A 22326-nucleotide genomic window follows, 5' to 3' on the forward strand; every position below is an offset into this window, starting at 1 on the left:
CTATATAACAATATCAATACAAAACAATTTTTGTTGACTTCCTGACTTCTTATATGTCTTGGATATGTTGTTTCTCATGCTCTTGCACCTTCATTACAGTTTAGTCTCCAATTGTCGGTGACATGATGCAATGGACAATCAAGTTTCAACTTCACCTGATCCCAATGGTTGTTGCTAACAAAACCAATTATAATCATTTTATGTCTACTCGCAAACATTAATGGAGAAACAACAAGTGGGAAGAATGTAATGTTAAGGTTGATGCATTTTGGACAACGAGACCATGTTTTAATAAAATTATTAACCTCTAAGGCTTACACTAACAAAACCAAACCTTTATATATCATTGGTGTCATTTTTTTATTCTTATCTATTTTATTTTCTGCTTAATTTCCTTACTTTTAAATTTTGTTGCTTATTTATTCAAACTTTTTTAATAAAAATATTTTCAAACTTTGATTTACAAAATGATTTTGTTTTAAGTCAACGATTTTCAAACCTCCATAATTTATCCCCTATTGTGTTTGGAGTCAATGTTCAACAAATTATCCTTAGGCATAATCGATTATTACCTTTCGTAACGCCTTATCATCAACAACTATGGTTAATAGTAAATTAAGCAACGACTCTATTGAAAACCTTCCATTTTTAACCCGATAATCAATTATGAGATGTGCATAATCGATTAGGAGCCTTAAAAAGCCCATGGATTGTTTCCGTATTTGAGCCACCTTTTATCTTATACGTAGAGGGTTCTCTTTTCATGTCAAACAACCACAAGAACGTATTTTAGATACCTCTCTCTCTCTCTCTCTCTCTCTTATGTTCTCACATTTTTCTTAGTACTCTCTCTCTCTCTCTCTATCTCTTATGTTCTCACATTTTTCTTAGTAATTTTGAAAGATAAATATTTATATCTATGAGGTGTTCTAGTTTGGTATAAGGGAATTATTATAAATTCTCTCTAGGAAAATTTTTTATTTTGGTTGTGAGATAAACTAGATTAAAATGATCTTGTTTGGTTATTGAGGTAAATTACATAAATTACATAAAATAAAAGGATATGGTTAGAAAGATTGTATCAGAGATTACGACAAGCTGAATTGGAATTTTATAGGACATGTGTTACAAGAGATAAAGTTGCCATAGAATCTTGTGAACTTAATCATGCAGGGAGTAACGAGTGTGAAGACTAATGTGAATTGGAATGGAGCGAAAAGTCCCTACTTTAAACCTCAGCGTGGCATCCGTCAAGGTGACCCCCTGTCGCCGTATCTATTTGTGCTATGCATGGATAAACTAACACACTTGATTGAAGAAGCAGTAAGGAACAAAAAATGGAATGGAATTAAGCTTGGCAAAAATGGTATTCCCTTGTCCCATCTCATGTTTGCCGATGACTTGCTCTTGTTTGGTGAGGCTACTGAAACTCAGCTTGGTTGTGTATTGGAAACACTTGGTGAATTTTGTAATATGTCGGGGCAGGAGGTGAGCCATGAAAAAACTAGCATTCTTTTCTCGAAAAATGTTAGTACTTGCAGTAAGAGGAGGTTGACACAACTGTCGAATTTCCGAATGAGCACGAGCTTTGGTAAGTACCTGGGGGTACCTCTAAGTGGTAGGAAACTTGGCAAAAACGATTTCCAGTACCTTGTGGATCAGATTGCAAGCAAACTTAGTAATTGGAAGCAGAACACGCTAGCATTAGCAGGCCGTATAACGTTAGCTAAGAGTGTTCTCGAAGGGGTACCTATTTATCCGATGATGACTACTCGAATACCAAAAGCAACGATAGAGGAGGTTCATAAGATGCAGCGGAATTTCATCTGGGGCGACACGGATGATCACAGACGTATCCATGCGGTTAAGTGGGAAACTTTAACCACACCTAAATACTTGGGAGGAATAGGTTTGCGCAATTTGGAAACAATGAACTCGGTTTGTATGATGAAACTGGGATGGCAAATGCATAATAATAATGATGCGCTATGGTGTAAGCTCTTATATGGCAAATATATGGCACGGGATAATGGTATCATTACAACAGCTAATAATTATGATTCTAGCCTGTGGAAGGACATTACCGATTCTATCCGCCGGCTGTATCAGATTGGCATGTGGTGTGTGGGGGATGGTAAGAGTATTAGAGCGTGGCATGATAACTGGTTAGGAAGTGACTATTGTTTGCAAGATGATAGTATTCAAATTCCGGAGGACCTCAAGGAAGCTAGAGTTTGTGACTTAGTAGACGATAGTGGCGAGTGGAACTATAATATTTTGCAAGGATGGCTGCCAACTCACATTCTAGCAAGAATCCGCTCGTGTGTGCCGCCAAAGGAAGGAGGTTTTAACGATGTTTTCTATTTTGCAGGTACTACTAATGAAACTTTCTCCACCAAAGATGTTTTCCATGAAGTTGTAGGCTTTGATAATAATGGTGACAATACTTGGCAAGAAATTTGGAAATTGGCTGCTCCGGAGCGTTGTCGCAACTTTATCTGGTTGCTGTATCATGACAGAGTTTTAACTAATTTCAGCAAAAGCAAGAAGGGCCTTGGGGGATCTGCATGTAGTTTGTGTGGCGATGTATGTGAGACGACGTTGCACGCTGTTAGGGACTGTCCCAAAATTTCTTTCATATGGCGCGGCATTGTTCCTAGTGAAATTATGGGAGACTTTTTCTCTGCTGATCTTAGCCATTGGGTGAAGCTCAATGTAAGATATAAGGGTGCAATGAACAAGACTTGGAGTAGTATATGGGCTATAGGATGCCATATCATGTGGGAATGGAGGAATAAAGAGGTTCATCTTGAAAATTTTATAAGACCCATGGAGCCGATTAATGTCATTATGCAGCGGAAGTGTGAGTATAATATGGCATGTAGCAACCTTCATAACATTTCTGGCATAATTAGTGGAAGTAGATGTGTTGGGTGGACACCCCCGACTCCGGATATGATCAAGCTAAATACTGATGGAGCTAAGCAAGACAACAAAGTCACAGGGTGTGGAGGCTTAATTAGAGACCATAATGGAAATTGGGTGAAGGGATTTTGTTAAAATTTGGGTATATGTAGTGTGTTGTTAGCTGAGTTTTGGGGAGTGCTGGAAGGGCTCAAAATGACAAAAGATCTCGGCCTCATGAGGGTGGAAATTAATACTGATTCTCAGATGGTTGTTAATGCCATTCACAGTAAGAATATCAATCGCTCAGAGTGTAAAGCAGTGCTGCGTGATATTTGTCACATCATTGAAGAACACGAGCTTGTTGTTGTTTCTCATACATACAGGGAAACTAACAGAAGTGCTGATGCTTTGGCAAAATTTGGATGTACCTGTATGAATTATGATCGCTTCGATTACCCGCCAGATTTCTTGCTATCCTTAATAGATGAGGATCGCATAGGTTTATTTTCTGCTAGGAGTGCTCTCCCGTAGGTTTTCTTTCTTTCCGGGCTAAGGCCCTCTTTTGTACCAAAAAAAAAATTGTATCAGAGATTTATATAAGTTTGGCCGAATGTTGGCCTAGTCTTGTCAGCAAGAATTCTTCTTGAGATTTGACTATAAACTTTGAGCTTTTGACGGTTATACCCATGAACCATAATACAATCTGATCTTGAGATTTTATCAGGCTTATCCCCAACCAATAACAATGTTTATCCCTAGCTAAGCTACCTAACAGTTTAGAGATTTATAGCTGATCTCAATAACCAAAACAATTTTTTTCTAGCAAAGCTCAATAAACCAAATGCAAATATTTTATGATAGGTTTTTCTCAAGAACAAAACTCAATCTCTTAAAGGTATCGCATCCTTAAGAATAAAAACGACCAACACGACCTCTTACAAAAATTCTTCTTCACAAGTAAAGCTTCACTTGCTAGCACTAAGGCAATCAGAAGTGAATAAAAATATTTTCTAAAGAGAGGGAGAGAGATAAATCCCAAACAAATAGGAAAATGCTAAAAAGTGGCATGATTTGAAGTGAGGGTGTTCCTCTCTTATATATTAGTTTGAAAAACCAAGAATTGAATAATTCATGGGCCGAATTTATGATCTAATCAATTGGTAAAAAACTCTAATTGATTAGACAACTCATATATAATCAATTAGAGGGCCCAAACAGGAAGATTTGGATATATATCCACTGCAAGCCATTAATGTGATGATCTTATTGATTTTTTAACTTGACAAAGTTAATCTATCGTGGGAGATTTTTTAAAGGCAAAATTGTCGGGAATAAAACCTCTGACAAAGCACATCACATTTTTGTACTCTGTTGAAAATGTAGCTGATACTTTTTCTGCACTCTAAGTAACATTGCCGAGGACTTATCATCTAGTAAAAAAATTTGGTGGGTTCTTATTTACCCAATTCAAAAAGGTGGATAAGGTTACTTTTAATGTAAAATATATTGAAAACATCAAACAATTATTTTATATAATAAATAATTAAATACATAAAAATTAAATGGTATCATCTAATTTAATTTTTATGACAACTAGTAAGATACCCGTGCGGAATTTATTTGATATTAGATAAAATTTAATTAGATACGTATAAATTTAAAATGAATTGTTTAATTATAAATGAAAAATATCATATAAATTCAATTATATTAAATAATTATATATAAAAAATTGTAAGTTGGAGAAAAAAAATGAAATTTCAACATTTAAAAATAAAAATTATCTCTCAATTAAGAGTAGTTGTTGATTAAAATAAAATAGATATTGTATTGATAATGACCCGTGAAATAAAAAAAATCTTTGATGCAATATAAAATATATTTAAATACAAATATAAAATGAACAATAATCATATAAATTTAATTGCATTAAATAATCATAAAAAAATTTGAGATGGAGAAAATTAAAAAAAAAAAGGATATTATCACTCAAATAAAGAAAATGATTGATTAAAATAAAATAGATATTGTGTTGATAGTGACCCGTGATAAAACAAATTTTTTAATTTTATTAAAATTAAAAAATAGATTTTTTTTGGAGTAATAAATAAATAGAGAAAAAAAAATAAAAAAGAAAGTAAGAAAGTGTGAAAAAAAATGTGAGAGAAATTTTAAATTTTAATTAAGATAGAGAAAGTGTGTAATGATCAATTAAAATAAATTAAATATTGTGTTGACTGTGACCCGTAAAATAAATAAATATTTAATTTTATTAAAATTAAAAAATAGATTATAATTTTTGTGATAATAAGTAAATGGAGAAAAATTAAAATGAAAGTAAGAAAGTGTGGGAAAATGAAATGTGAAAGAAATTTGAAATTTGAAATAAGAGAGAGAAGATGTGTGTTGGGGAGAAAAAGTTGAATGCTAAATATTGCAATTGACATGTGGCAAAAGTCTTCATTTTCATTGGACAATAGAAAAGTGATAGGGTGATTTTGTTAGTTACTATTTTGTCAAATTTGTAGTGTAATATTTTTTAGTAAGAAGGGTAATTTTATCTGTTTGGTCAATTTCTTAGTAATGTGTAGATAGTAGATAGTAGATTATTTTCCCAAAAAGTTATGACAATTGTTTTTGCACCGTGCTCCTTAACTAGGGGTGGACAGACGGTCCAGACCCGAACCGAAACCGTGAAAACCGGTAAAGAAAAGAAGCATCGGTTGGGCTGGATCGGTTTAACGGTTTCAGCGGATGGTTCTATCAGTTTCATATGGATATTGTTGGACCGGTTCGGCCACACATAATAGGACCGTATAAAACCGAACCGAACCGCAATATAATATAAAATAAAATAATAGTTATAATACACTGTCGTTTTGTACTGTAAGTTAAAGGATATTTAAGAAAAATTTCATTTGGTAAACCTAAAAGTCACAGTTCACTCTCTCGTTTATCAGTTCACTCTCTCCAAAACGCAAACCCTAACACACAAACACCGCCGCCGCCGCTGCAAAGACAAAAGATGGGGTAGGATCTTCTTCTACAGAGTGTATCTTGCTCATTGGTGTCTCCTACATCTTTTTCTCTTAACGTTTTTTTTTTCAAAAGGTAAATGTGTTTCCTCCTTCTTCTTTTCTTATTCCTTTCTTAGCATCTTATTTTATGTTGGAAAAACTTCAAATTTCTTTAAAAGTTTAGTATTTTTTTTAATTTTTTGTTCATGAATGTTTGATTTTATAACTATATGTTTAGGGTTTAACTTTGTTAATGAGTTTTTAAAGGAATTTTGAGGTTCAAAGGTTTAAAATGTTAAAGTTGTTTCATTTCTTCCACTGAGAACTAGTTTTTAGAGTTTTTAAATTTGAAGTTTACAAAGGGTTTGACTTTCTAACTATATGTTAGAGTTTTCTGGATATATTTTTTCTTTTGGCACAGTGAATCTAATTTGTTTTTGTATTTTGTTTTTTCATGGTTGGATCTTTGATTTGTCTAAAGCACTTATTCAGGTATGTTTACCTTTTTTTATAGATTAATGTTGTTTATATGTTTCTTCTTGTTACAATTATTTTTAGTTATCTAACATGATTTTTTTATTTTGACATTGTTGGGATTCCTGCAAAACACTACCAAATACTTCAAGATCAGGTAATTAAATTTGTTAGCTTTTTGTCTCAGCTTTGTTTATTTTAACTAGATTGTCTTCTAATTTCTATTTTTTATTTATTTTGCATTTGTGAAAACAGATTCAATTGTGAAAAAGAAACCTCTGAAGGTAATTATTGTTTATGATTTGTGTATTTTATTTATCAGCTTCCTTATTTTTTTTGTTGATTTTAAGTGTGTTTTTTCTAATATTTTTCATATTAATCGTATATGGATAGAAAATTGGAAAAATGGAGCAAGGAAGTAGTAGCAATCCAGGACTCAGTGCAAGACAAAGTGTTGAACAAGGGGATAGTGGTATAGAAGGAATGAGAGTTGGGTTGGGTGTTATGGAGCTACAACACTGTAAGTATATGAGAGTTACTTCTCTAAAGTTCTCTAAAGTAGTTTGGTTAAATCATTATTTTGTCTTATAAAGTTGCAGCTAAACATTTAGGAAACTATTTTCAATTCTAAAATTTTAATTTACAATTCTGTTATTGCATTATAATTATAATTACTTTTCAATATTGCATTAGAATTATAATTACTTTTCAATAACACCCAATAGTTATAGCTATTGCATTATATTTAATTTGGTTGATCCTTTATGAATTATTTTAGAATGATTATCATATAATTATTTTTCAATAAGTATCCAGCTTAACTATTTGGACTGAACAAAACATTTTTGTATGTTTTATTAACTATTTGCAATTGCTTTACTTAGTGAACATTTTGTATGCTTTATTAATTGTATGTTTTATTAAGTACTTTTCTTTTCTCATATGCTTTTGCTTTGCTTTACCAAGTGCACTTTTGTATGCTTATTAATTATTTGTAATTGAAGTTGCAACTGCAGCTGCAGCTGCAACTGAGGTGGTGATTGAGGCCCCTATTCCTCCTATTGACAATAGTAACAAGAAAAGGAGGCCTAATGCAGATGGTCCTAGGAAAAAATCTTCATGTTGGGACCATTTTATCGAATTAACTGATGTTGCTGAAAGAACTGCTGCCTGCAAGCATTGCCATAAACATTATAGATGTGATCCTAAATCACATGGAACGTCTAACATGTTGGCCCACTCAAAAATCTGCTACAAAAACCCTTACCTAGGAAATGACCTCAAACAAACAAACCTTGCTTTTGGAAGCAGCGGCTTGATTTCTGTTAGCCCAAAATTTGATAAAGAAGCTTGTAGAAAGGCAATAACTTTGTTTGTTATCCTTGATGAACACCCATTTAGAGTAGTTGAGGGTCCGGGTTTTCAGATCTTATGTAAACAATTAGAACCACTTTTAATTATCCCTTCTAGGAGAACAATTGCTAGGGACTGTTTTCAACTATACCTTGATGAGAAGTTGCGATTGAAAGCTTATTTTAGGTCTGATTGTAGTAGGGTAGCACTTACTACAGACTGCTGGAGTTCCGTTCAAAACCTTAGCTATATAACAGTTACTGCCCACTTTATTGACAATGATTGGAACTACCAAAAAAGGATCATTAGCTTTAGTTTAGTTGATAATCACAAAGGCGAGACCATTGGTAGGAAACTTGAGGATGTGTTAAGGGAATGGGGTCTTAGGAATGTGTCTACAATCACTGTTGACAACGCATCATCCAATGACGTGGCTGTAGCATATTTGAAGAAGAGAATTCATATCAAGAATGGATTAATGGGTGAAGCTGGTTTTTTTCATATGCGCTGTTGCGCACATATTCTGAATCTGATTGTCAATGATGGATTGAAAGAACAAGATACAGCCATCTCCAATATTCGTAATGCTGTGAGATTTGTGAGGTCTTCGCCGCAAAGGGCTTTGAAATTCAAAGAGTGTGTTGAATTTTCTAGGATTACTTGCAGGAAACATCTATGTCTCGATGTCTCCACAAGGTGGAACTCGACATACATGATGTTGGATGCTGCTGAGAAGTTCCAAACAGCATTTGAAAAATTGGAAGAAGAAGATATAGGGTATGTTGAGTGGTTTGGACGTGCTAGTCCTCCTTGTTATAGCGATTGGGAAAAAGCGAGAGCTTTTGTGAAATTTTTGAAAATATTCTATGACGCTACCAAGGTCTTTTCTTCATCTCAACAAGTGTCACTCCATACTGCCTTTCATCAGTTATCTAATGTTTTTGGTGAGCTTCAAGAAGCATCTATGAACTTGAACTCGGATTTAGCCTCGGTAGGTTATGAGATGAAGCGTAAGTACGATAAATATTGGGGAGAGGAAAAAAACACCAATCAATTTCTCTATTTTGGAGTGATTTTTGACCCTCATTTTAAGTTTAGATATATTGAGTGGTCATTTAATCAACTTCATGGGGAAGGGACTGAAAAATCTTTGAAAATGGCCAAAAGTGTCAAGGATAATTTGTTTAAATTGTACACCTGGTACAAAGCTGCTTATGACCAAAGTAATGTGACCATAGAATCACCCGTTGTTGATGCTCAACCTAGAATTACTTCACTTTCTCTAAGGGCTGATGCTTTTAAGCAACATTTGAAGGATAAGGATACCATTGATAAACAAAATGAACTTGAGAGGTACTTGAATGATCCTTGTGCAAATGATAATGACAAATCATCAATTCTAACTTGGTGGAAACTAAACAGACCTCGTTACCCAATTCTGGCAGCATTGGTGAAAGAAGTTTTGGCCACCCCTGTTTCAACCGTAGCTTCAGAGAGTGCATTTAGCACAGGGGGGAGGGTTTTAGAATGTTATAGGAGCTCTTTGAGTCCACAAGTGGCTGAAGGGCTGATATGCACTCAGAACTGGTTGAAACCCTCTCTTACATATTTCAAAGACGTCAATTACACAGAAGAGTTTGGGATAACCGAGGAAGTCATATCAGGTACCAAAATCCATACTTCATGTTAATTTGTTTTGTTGGCTGTTGTTTATTTTTTTTGTTGGGTGCTACTAATTATAATATTGTCATGTTATTGTTTTAGAATTTCAACAATGCTATATTAGTGCAAATATTGGGGCAAGTACTGTTGAAGTAGGAGGTGAAGCAGGTGCAGCAGATAGAGGTGTTGTAGGTTCTTCTCAAACACAACCAATAGGTTGTGATTGAGAAAAATGATGCTTCTGTTTTTGTAAGATAATACCTTTGTTTTGTACATTTTCCCTACTTTTCTATACTTCATTTTTATATATACTGATTCTGTTTTTGTTTAATTTTTACACAGTTTGAAATCTTTTTGGAGTCATATAAGACTCGTGCATCTTGGCACAACACACTATATATTTTGAAAAGCTTTTTTGGGAGGACAAAAGTTGCGTGACCAGACACGACTACAAAACGAAGATACTTGGTGGCTTTTGATACTTGTGATTCTTCGTCGTTAGTAGGTATACTTTAATTGCTATGGATCAATTTTCATTTCATATTCATTATACTCATCATTTATTCAAATTCATTTCAGATTAAGCTGTTTTGGCTGTTGGAATTTGGTATCTTTAAATGCTTGGCTGGCTTACTATCAGAATGCTGTTTTTTTTAAGAGGTACTTGAATAAACTTAATACTGGGCTGTTTGTACACTTCTTAAATTTGTGCAACTCACAATATGCTATATTATCAACTTGTTATAGTTTTTCAAATGTCATAATTTTTCTTTTACTATAGGTTCAAGCTTAATAAACTTAAGCTTTACCAACTTGTTATAAAGTAGATATTGGGCTGCTGGTATACTAATTAAATTTGATATTATTTCAAATATCATAATTTTTAGGGTCAAGCTTTATAAACTTAAGCTTTACCAACTTGTTATAAATATATATTGGGCTGCTGGTATACTAATTAAAATTGATATTATTTCAAATGTCATAATTTTTAGGGTCAAGCTTTATAAACTTAAGCTTTACCAACTTGTTATAAAGTAGATATTGGGCTGCTGGTATACTAATTAAATTTGATATTATTTCAAATGTCATAATTTTTAGGGTCAAGCTTTAGAATGGGCATTGCTGAGACACCACTCACATGAACATTTGGTATACAAATCTGTGTTACATATCCCGATTCTGTGGCGCAAGCAAATGTGCATGAAAAATGTTGTAAAAGTATCAAGGTATTTACATGCTAAACACAAATATGCAGATTGTTATTTTTGTTATTGGCTTGATTGTATTAAGTTGTTACTTGTGTTGGTCATCCTTTATGATAAGTTTTAATCACTTTTCCACATATGCAGGTTCAACATATGTTCATTCAACAAATATGCAAATTCAACAATACAGAATGGCTTATCTAAATGTTTATCTCAAGCAGTACAATCAAAACATTATCCATTTTTGTTGGATGAATGATGGATTATGTTACTTGTTGCATGCATGGTTTTAAACTAATTTGATACTAGTTCTGGATGACTGTAATTAGTAACTTTAGATGTGTTGTGTCAGATTAATAGCTCTAATATATGGCTAGAATATTGCTTAATAGATATTTTAAATGTTGAAATCACTAGACTTAAAAGTGATTGGTATCAAGACATTGACTTTGTGATGAATGATGAAATTTATATATTCAAGTTGAGTACTTTAATTCCTTGTAATCTATTATTACTTTTATGATGAATGTTATTATAGTTAAAATATATAGACAAAATTTATCAGTTTAATTCCTTGTAATCTATTATAACTTTTATGATGAATGTTATTATAGTTAAAATATATATATATATATATATATATATATATATATATATATATATATATATATATATATATATATATAGACAAAATTTATCAGTTTAAGAGAAAAAATATATTATTGCAAGTGAAAAAAAATATTATAAAACTTTTTTTTTATGAAAATGTAATTTTTTTTAAGTTAGGCTCGTGTAAACCCAACCGAGCAAACCGCCAAACCGCCAAAACCGAAACCGAACTTACCCAACCTTATATTGACCAAGATTGGGTCTGTTTCCATCACCCACGGTTTGTTTTGGTTTGGACTTTTGGGCCCGAAACCGACCGGGCCCGACCGTTTGTCCACCCCTATCCTTAACCTTGTGAGGGACTTTTCATCTCACAAAATTGTCTTTTTTTTTTTTTAAATGTGCTGACGAGCTGTCCTTTTTTTTCCTTCTAGTTTAGTCTTCTACTTTTATGATATTTCTAGGTTTATATATATATATATATATATATATATATATATATATATATATATATATATATATATATATATATATATATATATATATATATATATAATTTTTCCAAAAAATTCTCAAGAGATTTGTCACTGGCCGAAATTTATTAATCACTTAACTTAAAACATTTCATAATATTTCAGTAAAATAAATAAAAAATTATTTAAATGTATAAATATAAATTCTTGTTTTCTAGAAAAGTAAAAAGAAAAAGCATAAAAAATTTCCAAACAAGCATTTGGTATATATTATATAATATACAAAATATAGTATTTTATTCTTGATACAAATTTAAGGTAATTAAAGGCTAGGAATACAATAATATTATTTAGACAAACTAAGAAATTAAAGAAATAAGATAATATAGAAGACTACTACAATTCACTTGGTAGGCATGGCAAATAAATCCGCTTCCGTCCGACCCTGCTCTGAAACTATCGTGGAAAAACCTGGTTTTTATTTACGGATGGGGTGTGGGGGCGGGTGATGTTAGTATCTGCCATGCACACGCACTCGTCAACTAAGTTTTATTTATTAATTTATTTTTAATAATTTTATTACTCATTTATTTAAAAAATGTTATAATATCATGTTTATTAAAATTATTATTTATTTTTAAAAATATATAATTTAAATAAAAATATCAAAAATAAAAAAAAACTTTTAAAATAATCAATTATTTAATTTTTTTATTTTTGTTAAAAATATATATAATTTTAAAAAAAATATAATTTTATTCGGGCGGATGAGGGAAAATTCATTTTTTGTTGGGACTGAGAAGAGGAACAAATATTAACCCCGACCGTATTTGGGGTAGAGACGGGTCTAAGTAGGGGTGTTCATTGGTTCGGGCAAATCCGAACCAAACCGGAATCCAAACCAAACCATAGTGTTTAGTTCGGACATTTTTTTAGTTCGGACAAAAATCGAACCAAACCAATGAAACCCGATGTTAATTGGTTCGGGCATCTGTTGAATGCAGTATAGGGCAAGCAACAAACAAGATTTGGAAATATTGATCCGGGATTTATCGTCCTCAGAGATGGAGAGATGCCATTCAACAGTTTCTACGGTTTCGAGCTTGGGTTTGAATGAGCAAAAAGTAAACAAAGATATAGACAGGAAAAGAATAAACACATTCTTAGAAGAGAAATAACTTATCAAGAATGTACATATATTCACTCTTCACAAACATACACTTACCAACCCGTTATACTCAACCTACAATACTCATCTATGTTATCACGTATCTCTCACATAAGCGTCCATCTCTGGAGCACAAACGAGATCATCTCACAACTAAGTTTATCTCTAACGCAAAGTCACGAGAACATCCGTATTCTCGCGTCGGCGATCTCTCGCGCGCCGCTCAAACACGAAAGCATTAAGAACAGATACAAACAGTGAATACTAGCTCTAAATCTATCTCTAGAGTTCAGAACCAACAGATTACCATCCTAGATAAGGATTCAAGAAGTTTATCTCTAAAGCAACCCAAATCCCCAGCATAGAGCAAAAATCCAGGATAATATCAACACAGATTTGTAAAGCAAGTTAAACATAACATTATAATCGGTAAATATACATAAGATTCAAGTAAATATACAAACAAAACCCAACCAAAGAGAAATACACAAAGAAGAAGAGAAATGAACCGAAGATCTCCCGGTTTGTCAGCTCCGTTCGACGCTCAATCCACCCCCGATCATCCTTATGCAACCTCCGAAGTTGTTTTCTAAGCCAATTCTACTCTAAGAATGAAGTTGATGGTGTTGGGACTCAAAAATACCCAACCCATGACCTAAAAATGTGATTTTGGCCCCTTTTAACGAGTTGCTGTCTTAGCAGGTCCGCTTAGCGGACCCCCTCCGCTCAGCGGACTCAAAATTGCATCCAGACGCTGATTTGCTCCGCTGGAGCTCCGCTCAGCGGACCCCCTCCGCTTAGCGGAGTCTGCTAAAAATCAGATTTTGTTTTCGCCATAACTCGAGAACCGTAACTCCGAATTGCGCCCGGTTCGAAGCGTTGGAAAGCTTATTCAATGCTCTATCCAATAATGAATGAATGGAAACCAAAATGATGATTTTGGTCATCCTTATTTTGAGCCTATGGAAGTCCGCTTGATGGTGGCTAAGCGGGCTTTCACCAAAATTGCGAAATCGAAGCCGTGCCTTTGACACTTTATTCCTCAAGGCTCCAATAAGCATGAATACCTATAAAAACAATGGGAAAACTATTAAATGATACATATAATGAATCAAAACTCAATTATGCTAATATTTACATAAAAGTGGGGAATTTATTACAAAAATGGAATGAATAGAATCGATAAGTGCCACAATTATATACTCAAAATATCGACATTTTGGCACTTATCAAACTCTCCCCAACTTGAAACTTTGTTTGTCCTCAAACAATGTCAAATAAATCAAAGAATCAAAAGTAATAAACCAAAGAATTGTGAATCAACAAGTTTTGAAAACCAAAAATAAATGTATGGCTCAATACAAAAACGTATAAACAAAGTAAATACTTACCACTATCCTTCAACGACAACATGTAAACGAAACAAATCCTAAGTGCAAAAAACATACTAAACATTCTAAAGCAATACATGCTCACATCATGAATCACACCTAGCAAAAATTCATCAATGGATGAAGAACACACAAAGGTGAAGGACTTTTAACACTCATCCAACAATCTTGCAAACAAAAGATTAAATTATGCATTCATCCAAAAATCACATTGAAGATATAAAAGCAAGAATCACAAGGGCTTTTCAAGGTTGTAATGTGGCTTGGTTAACAAACAAGGGATATATCCTAAGGCTAATCGAAACAAAAACTTGCCTAAACCTAAGGGAGTGATCAATCCACCAAAGATTCAAACAACAAAATCTCGATCAAACTTCTTCCATAATCACAAGTTTCTCAAACCAATCACAATACTTATTAGCACAATTATTCACTTCTCTTTTTTTTTCTTTTTCAAAACTGTTTCTCTTTTTTTTTCTTCTTTTCTTTTCTTTTCACATTTTTTTCTTTTCTTTTTTTTCTTTCTTTTCAACCTCATAGAAACAACCAAATAAGTAGCAACCCTTTCTCTCCCCAACTTGAATTCAACCACACCATCATGTGAATACTCCCTACTTTCTAAGGCAAGGTAAAAATTCATAACAAAAATCATGGTTGAGGGTTCAAGAAAATAAAGAATCAATCATCCATGCAAAAATGAGAACTAAACACTCAAAGATAAGCATTTAGCAAAAACAACATGGACATTGACAAAAAGGCTCAAAAGGGGTAACAAATGTTCACACACTCACAAGGTGAATTGACTATTTGGTTTTGGTAGTTGTGCTCAAAATGAAACAAAATGCCTTAATCCTTTTCATGCTTTCATAAAATCAACATAAACAAAAGATTAAGCATAATAAAATCCAGTTAAAACAAAGATTGTGGCCTCCAGCATATATGAACAATGGAAAGCTTCCTCACATTTATGGTTTGGGAACTAAAGTGATTCAATCAATAAGCAAGTAATGCAAAAAGAATGAATGGCATGGTAATTGTACAAATGAAAAGTTTCCTAAACATGTTATGCTATAGAAAGCGATAAATGAGTACCTTGAATGATACAACTTCAAAAACAATATCCTACCATACATCCGCAAGTTGAAACACAAGCTTTGGAAAATCACCTCAAAAATCTTCGAATCACCGAACCAAAATTTGAGTACAAACAACCAATAAAAGAATTAGAAAAATAAAACTAGTATCTATAACTACTTAGCCTTGGTGAAAGTGGGAAAAGGAGTGAACCAAGTGGAATGGGAACCCCACTGGTACAGAGCAGAAAAACAAAATTCTGCTATGCTCGCTTAGCGAGCTTTGCTCCGCTTAGCGGACACAGAAAAAACCAGAAAAATCAGAACTGCACCAGCTGTTTCAATCACTCTCCACTTCACCTAAATACCTCATAAACAGAAATATAAACAACATTTACAACCGTTGGGGTGCCTCCCAACAAGCGCTTGTTTTACGTCATTAGCTCGACGCCTTTATTGTTTTGGTGTTTGAAAAGTAGCTTCCTCTCGTCATGCCTTGGTGACGTCTCACCGCACAAGCCTAAAGAAAGTGTCCTAACCAAAGCACTCAACAAACGTTACGGGTACAAATATATACAATGATTAAACGAACATAAAAACCAAAGTATACAACTATATACACAAACAAACACATATATACAAGTATGGAACACAAACAACTATTATTATACAAAAAGGAAAAATTTGTGAATGTAAACAAGAAAACATATACAAGTGAAACTATACAATATATACGATATATACAAAGCTCAAGACCACGAAAACTATTGCGATGCAATCAAACCATCCCCGGCAACGGCGCCATTTTGTTGAATGCAGTATAGGGCAAGCAACAAACAAGATTTGGAAATATTGATCCGGGATTTATCGTCCTCAGAGATGGAGAGATGCCATTCAACAGTTTCTACGGTTTCGAGCTTGGGTTTGAATGAGCAAAAAGTAAACAAAGATATAGACAGGAAAAGAATAAACACATTCTTAGAAGAGAAATAACTTATCAAGAATGTACATATATTCACTCTTCACAAACATACACTTACCAACCCGTTATACTCAACCTACAATACTCATCTATGTTATCACGTATCTCTCACATAAGCGTCCATCTCTGGAGCACAAACGAGATCATCTCACAACTAAGTTTATCTCTAACGCAAAGTCACGAGAACATCCGTATTCTCGCGTCATGGATCTCTCGCGCGCCGCTCAAACACGAAAGCATTAAGAACAGATACAAACAGTGAATACTAGCTCTAAATCTATCTCTAGAGTTCAGAACCAACAGATTACCATCCTAGATAAGGATTCAAGAAGTTTATCTCTAAAGCAACCCAAATCCCCAGCATAGAGCAAAAATCCAGGATAATATCAACACAGATTTGTAAAGCAAGTTAAACATAACATTATAATCGGTAAATATACATAAGATTCAAGTAAATATACAAACAAAACCCAACCAAAGAGAAATACACAAAGAAGAAGAGAAATGAACCGAAGATCTCCCGGTTTGTCAGCTCCGTTCGACGCTCAATCCACCCCCGATCATCCTTATGCAACCTCCGAAGTTGTTTTCTAAGCCAATTCTACTCTAAGAATAAAGTTGATGGTGTTGGGACTCAAAAATACCCAACCCATGACCTAAAAATGTGATTTTGGCCCCTTTTAACGAGTTGCTGTCTTAGCAGGTCCGCTTAGCGGACCCCCTCCGCTCAGCGGACTCAAAATTGCATCCAGACGCTGATTTGCTCCGCTGGAGCTCCGCTCAGCGGACCCCCTCCGCTTAGCGGAGTCTGCTAAAAATCAGATTTTGTTTTCGCCATAACTCGAGAACCGTAACTCCGACTTGCGCCCGGTTCGAAGCGTTGGAAAGCTTATTCAATGCTCTATCCAATAATGAATGAATGGAAACCAAAATGATGATTTTGGTCATCCTTATTTTGAGCCTATGGAAGTCCGCTTGATGGTGGCTAAGCGGGCTTTCACCAAAATTGCGAAATCGAAGCCGTGCCTTTGACACTTTATTCCTCAAGGCTCCAATAAGCATGAATACCTATAAAAACAATGGGAAAACTATTAAATGATACATATAATGAATCAAAACTCAATTATGCTAATATTTACATAAAAGTGGGGAATTTATTACAAAAATGGAATGAATAGAATCGATAAGTGCCACAATTATATACTCAAAATATCGACATTTTGGCACTTATCAGCATCGAATTTGCAAAACTCTACCCGCGGGCCCGTCTACCCGAACCAACCATAACTAATTTGTATAATTTATATCATAATTATCATAGAAACTAATATAAAATATTCAACTTCAAGAAGAAAAAATGAAATTACATTTGTGACATTCAAAATCTATATGGAGAAACGAAAAAATTAGGAATTTTATATTATTATTGAAATTTAGTCGATGTAAATTAGATTTTTTTTTAAAAAATATTAGTGCACATTTGTTTCTAGTGTATCTAGGGGTGGCAAACGGGCATGCCTGCGCCCATTTAGCCCGCCCCGCAAAAGCCCGCAAATAAACGGGGCGGGGCGGGGCGGGCATAGTTGAAGATGCGGGCCTAAAACCTAGCTCCGCCCCGCAAAAAAGTGAGAGCGGGGCGGGAAAGCCCGCGGGCATTGCACCTTTTAAGCCTAAAAACATAAAAATTTATGAAAATGCACATGCCCGCAAAAGCCCGCGTTGAAAACGGGGCGGGGCGGGGCGGTCACATTAGAGGGTGAGGGCCTAAAACCTTGGCCCACCCCGCACTAAAGTGCGGGTAAAACGGGCATGCCCAACGGGCCGGGCCCGTTTTGCCACCCCTAAGTGTATCCAATCAATCCAACCCAAACCAACCCGTTGTTTTTCAGTTTGGTTCGGTTTGGGCTTTATTCCAAAAATATGCAAATTCAATCCAAACCAATCCAGATATTTTTGATCGGTTCGGACATCGGATTCTCTCAAAACCGAACTAAACCAACCCGCGAACACCCCTAAGTCTAAGACTGTTTAAACCCGCCCCCGATCCGCCCCTTGCCTTGGTGCAATTAGAGTGTTTCATAGCTTGCGCCAATTATTGACTGCATTGTTTTTTTTATTAAAGATATACGCCAAAGATATGATTATAAGAATAATATTTGTTAGGAAAGGAATGGTTTTTTTGAAGTCAAGTGAAGGTATATGGGAAAGAGAGGAGTTGTTGAGTTCCTTATATGCAGGAGAAAAAGTGCATGTCATGTTGATGAAGGAATAATATATCTTCCAAAATGCAGTGTTTTAAAAACCGGACCGGTCATCGAACCGGTAAGGGTACTGGGTCACTGGTTTATCGGTCGAACCACTGGGTCACTGGTCGAACCGCACGACCAAACCGGATTAAACCGTATTAAACCGGATTAAACCGGATAACTCGATTGAATAGACTTGTCATTATATAGGTATAAAACCGGTCGAACCGGATGATTCAGTCTCTAAAAAAATATAACTACCTTTTAAAATTTTAAAAATATCATATCATAAATTCACAATTTCATAACTTAAATTCAAATTTTAAACAAAGGTATCACACATAATAAAATAGTAAAAAATTACAAAGTGTAATTGCAAACAAAGTCTAATTACAACATAATCTAAACAAAGTCTAATTACAACATAATCTAATTGAATAGTTTATAACAAAATAACTCTAATGTGTATCAAATTTAATTCAAAATAGGATCTTCCTAAAAAGAAAATCAAATAAAATTCAATATGTTGATGTTATTTAAGAAAATTTATTATCAAAGATAACAAATAGACAATAAAGTTTTTAATTTGTCACTAACGAAAAAAACTATGTGAGAATGCTATTTAAGTAATACACTACTAAATATATTAAAAAAAAAGTTAAAAAAAAAAGTTTAAAAGAAATGTTAAAAAAAGTTAAAAAAAAAAATAAATAAAAAAGTTTAAAAAAAAAAACAAAAAAAAAAAGCAATTAAACCGCCGGTTTTCCGGTTTTCCCGGTTTTTCCGGTTTTCCCGGTTTTCACCGGTTTTCACCGGTTCCCACCGGTTTGATGGCATATCCGATCCAACTATTGAACCAGACCGGTTACCTGGCCGGTTCCCGGTTCGACCGGTCCGACCGGCCGGTCCGGTCCGGTTTTTAAAACACTGCCAAAATGACACCGAAGATAATTAGGATGACTCGTTACCTTATGAACCACAAGTGACAGCTAGCTATCTAGTTGAAGAGGAGGATATTCACGATCAGAAGACGTGAAAGAATGTTTTTATTAGGGGGGTGTTAAAACCAAACTAACTTAATAGAAAAAGAATGCTTTTATTAGGGGGTGTTCAAAACCAAACTAACTTAATAGAAAATCGCAAATCAAACAAACCAAATCGAAATCACAAAAAATCGTATTTGATTCAAATTAGTTTGGGTCATCTTTTAACAAAATCACACGGTTCGGTTTGGTTTGCGGTTTGTATTTTGTAAACCGAATCAAACTGAATTAAACCGCATTATTACAACCTAACTTTTACTTAACTCACATCCAACTCAAACTTAAACCTATTATACCTTAGTCTTATGATTACGAACAATTTTTCCATCCTTACATATATATAATTTCAGTCCCGATCTTCTCAAATCTCTAATAATATTATCGCACCTTCTTTGCCACATAAATCTTCTCTCTTCTTCTATAATCTCTACTCTCTTATATTCTTTCTTTTTCACCTTCTCATTTTTATGTAAATGTTTCGTATTTCAGTTTTGTTTTTATCGCACATCTTCTTCTCTAATCTTTCAATTTTTTTTTTCTTTTTCACCTCCACTAATCTCTCGTCTCTTCTATTTTTTAGTTTCATTATAATAATTTTTATATTGTTTTATACTATTATTTTATGTTTAATATTCCACTTTTGTCTAATTTAATTTTTAGATATTAAATAAAAAATTGTTGTCAAAATATCATGAATTTTGTTGTTATTTGATAGTGTAAGAATGTCTAAATACAAAATTATGTTATCATATATATATATATATATATATATATATATATATATATATATATATATGACTCAATAAAATATTTGTAAAAAATCGAGTCAATCGAACCGAACCAAACCGCATTAGTTTGATTTGGTTTGATTCGGATTTTTTTTAAAAGCTAATCAAGGCAAACCAAACCGTACGATTTTTTCTCTTGCGGTTTGGATAATTTTTTTCGTCAAAACCGCCTAAACCGCACCACGAATACTCCTAATTTTTATACATTTTTCTAAGCCATCTTTTGTGTATCTCTATATGACTTTGTCAACCGTCAATGATAAAATTATGCTTATTTTTTAGATGAACTTGTATGGCACTAAACTATTCAAGAATTTGGAAATAAACATCTAAATATGACAAAAATAAAAAGAGAAGATAAATGAGAGTTTGTAGTTCACTTAACCTAAGACTTTTTTATCATCTAAAAATAAACATCTAAACATGACAAAAATAAAAAGAGAAAATAAATGACAGTTTGTAGTTCTCTTAACCTTAGACTTTTTTATCATTAAAAAACAATCTTTTTAATTTCGGCCACATTACAGCCTATTAAAGACATTAATAATACATGATTAATGACACGTTTGTGATATAACTTTGATATGAAAATTGAAATTCGATTTGTTTTGAAATACAATGCACAAATTGAGTAAAACACTCACCATAATTGAGATAATTGAGAAATACACATTGCCAGTATTGTGGCTCTGGCTAATTGATTTTTGATTGAAGTATTTGATCTCATTCTTTGATGTAGAACTATTTCATATACATGCTTTATTCCCGTTGTAAAAATGACAAGGTTCAATTTAAATTAAGTAATTTAATATATGGAGGTAAAGAACAGTAACAACTAATTTTACTAATTTTAAAGGTCTTCAACAATAATAATCAATAAGTAAAAAATATAACAGAAGAAATTAACGCAAAAAAGATGAAAGGTTTGTTTAACTAATTCGATCAAAATATTTACGTTTGGAGGAGAGAGCAACTCTTTAGTTCACTATACTCAGAAAGTAGTTACTAGATATTATTAATGAGTTGCAAGAAAATAGTCCTCGTCTTTAGAGTTCTAAAACACAAACCTCTATTTTCTACCCAAGTGTTTCCCAACTTCTCCAACTCTCAATATATGAATCACACAAATTCAATAGGTACAAAGTGTTTACCAATCCTCTATAATAACCCCAAAAAGCTGTCAAATTCCGAGAATATAATTATAAGAATTTAACCATTTGCTTATCACTAGAATTTCTACCTTATATCATTCTCTCTCTAACAAATAAGAGAAAACTCATATTATAGCTAACAAAACATTAACTTGCTCAAGATATGACCCATTAACAAAGAATCCGTGAATAAGCCCGAAAAATTGTCAGTATCGAAATATGTCTCTTTTCCTTCTCTTTTATCATTTGAGATTTTAAGACATATTACAAAAATTATCCACCTTAACATTAAACTGATGGTGATGTCAATATAACCACCTTGTTTTTCTCTCCAAAGCTTGAATCAGTCTTCAACAAATTTAATCAACTCCAAGTAATGCTTGAACCTTGATCTTGACAATGATTGGGAGAACATATAAGCTGGATTCTCTTCTAAAGGCACTTTCTTAATCTGATTCTCCTTTGAATCTATCATGTTCCTTATAAAGTGTAAACAGATGTCAATGTGTTTTGTCCTCTCATGATAAACTTGATGATTGACTAGGCGAATGGCACTTTGACTATCACAATTTATCTTCACGCACTCTTGAGTAATCCCGAACTCCCAAATCATGTCTTTTTGCCATATGGCCTCATTGACCTTTTTCAACAAGGGAAATATATTCTGCTAAGTAGTAGATAATGCGACTACTGATTGTTGATTTGCCTTTATACATGTTTCAAACAATGTAAAAACAAAATTTGATAGAGATTTTTTAGTGTCCACATTACATGAATAGTTTGA

General features: G+C 33.5%; 1 protein-coding gene across 1 annotated transcript; it reads left to right on the top strand.

Moving 5' to 3' along the window:
- The first annotated feature begins 5839 nt into the window (after window positions 1-5839).
- Window positions 5840-11114, top strand: LOC131640230 (zinc finger BED domain-containing protein RICESLEEPER 2-like). Its single transcript, XM_058910645.1, has 9 exons — window positions 5840-6018; window positions 6654-6682; window positions 6792-6918; window positions 7403-9415; window positions 9516-9662; window positions 9756-9918; window positions 9993-10073; window positions 10512-10639; window positions 10763-11114. Exons 3-5 carry the CDS (start codon window positions 6804-6806, stop codon window positions 9638-9640), a joined length of 2253 nt encoding a protein of 750 aa, XP_058766628.1. The 5' UTR covers window positions 5840-6018; window positions 6654-6682; window positions 6792-6803; the 3' UTR covers window positions 9641-9662; window positions 9756-9918; window positions 9993-10073; window positions 10512-10639; window positions 10763-11114.
- The last annotated feature ends 11212 nt before the right edge of the window (window positions 11115-22326 follow it).

The sequence above is a fragment of the Vicia villosa genome, linkage group LG1, assembly GCF_029867415.1.
Source record: "Vicia villosa cultivar HV-30 ecotype Madison, WI linkage group LG1, Vvil1.0, whole genome shotgun sequence".
In the NCBI taxonomy this organism is placed as follows: domain Eukaryota; kingdom Viridiplantae; phylum Streptophyta; class Magnoliopsida; order Fabales; family Fabaceae; genus Vicia; species Vicia villosa.

Excerpts from the sequence above, each read along its gene's own strand:
- LOC131640230 (XM_058910645.1), top strand. The coding sequence starts at position 6,804 with ATGGAGCAAGGAAGTAGTAGCAATCCAGGACTCAGTGCAAGACAAAGT. Across the intron at positions 6,919-7,402 it reads TGTTATGGAGCTACAACACT|TTGCAACTGCAGCTGCAGCT; the intron begins GTAAGTATATGA and ends TTGTAATTGAAG. Across the intron at positions 9,416-9,515 it reads AACCGAGGAAGTCATATCAG|AATTTCAACAATGCTATATT; the intron begins GTACCAAAATCC and ends TTATTGTTTTAG.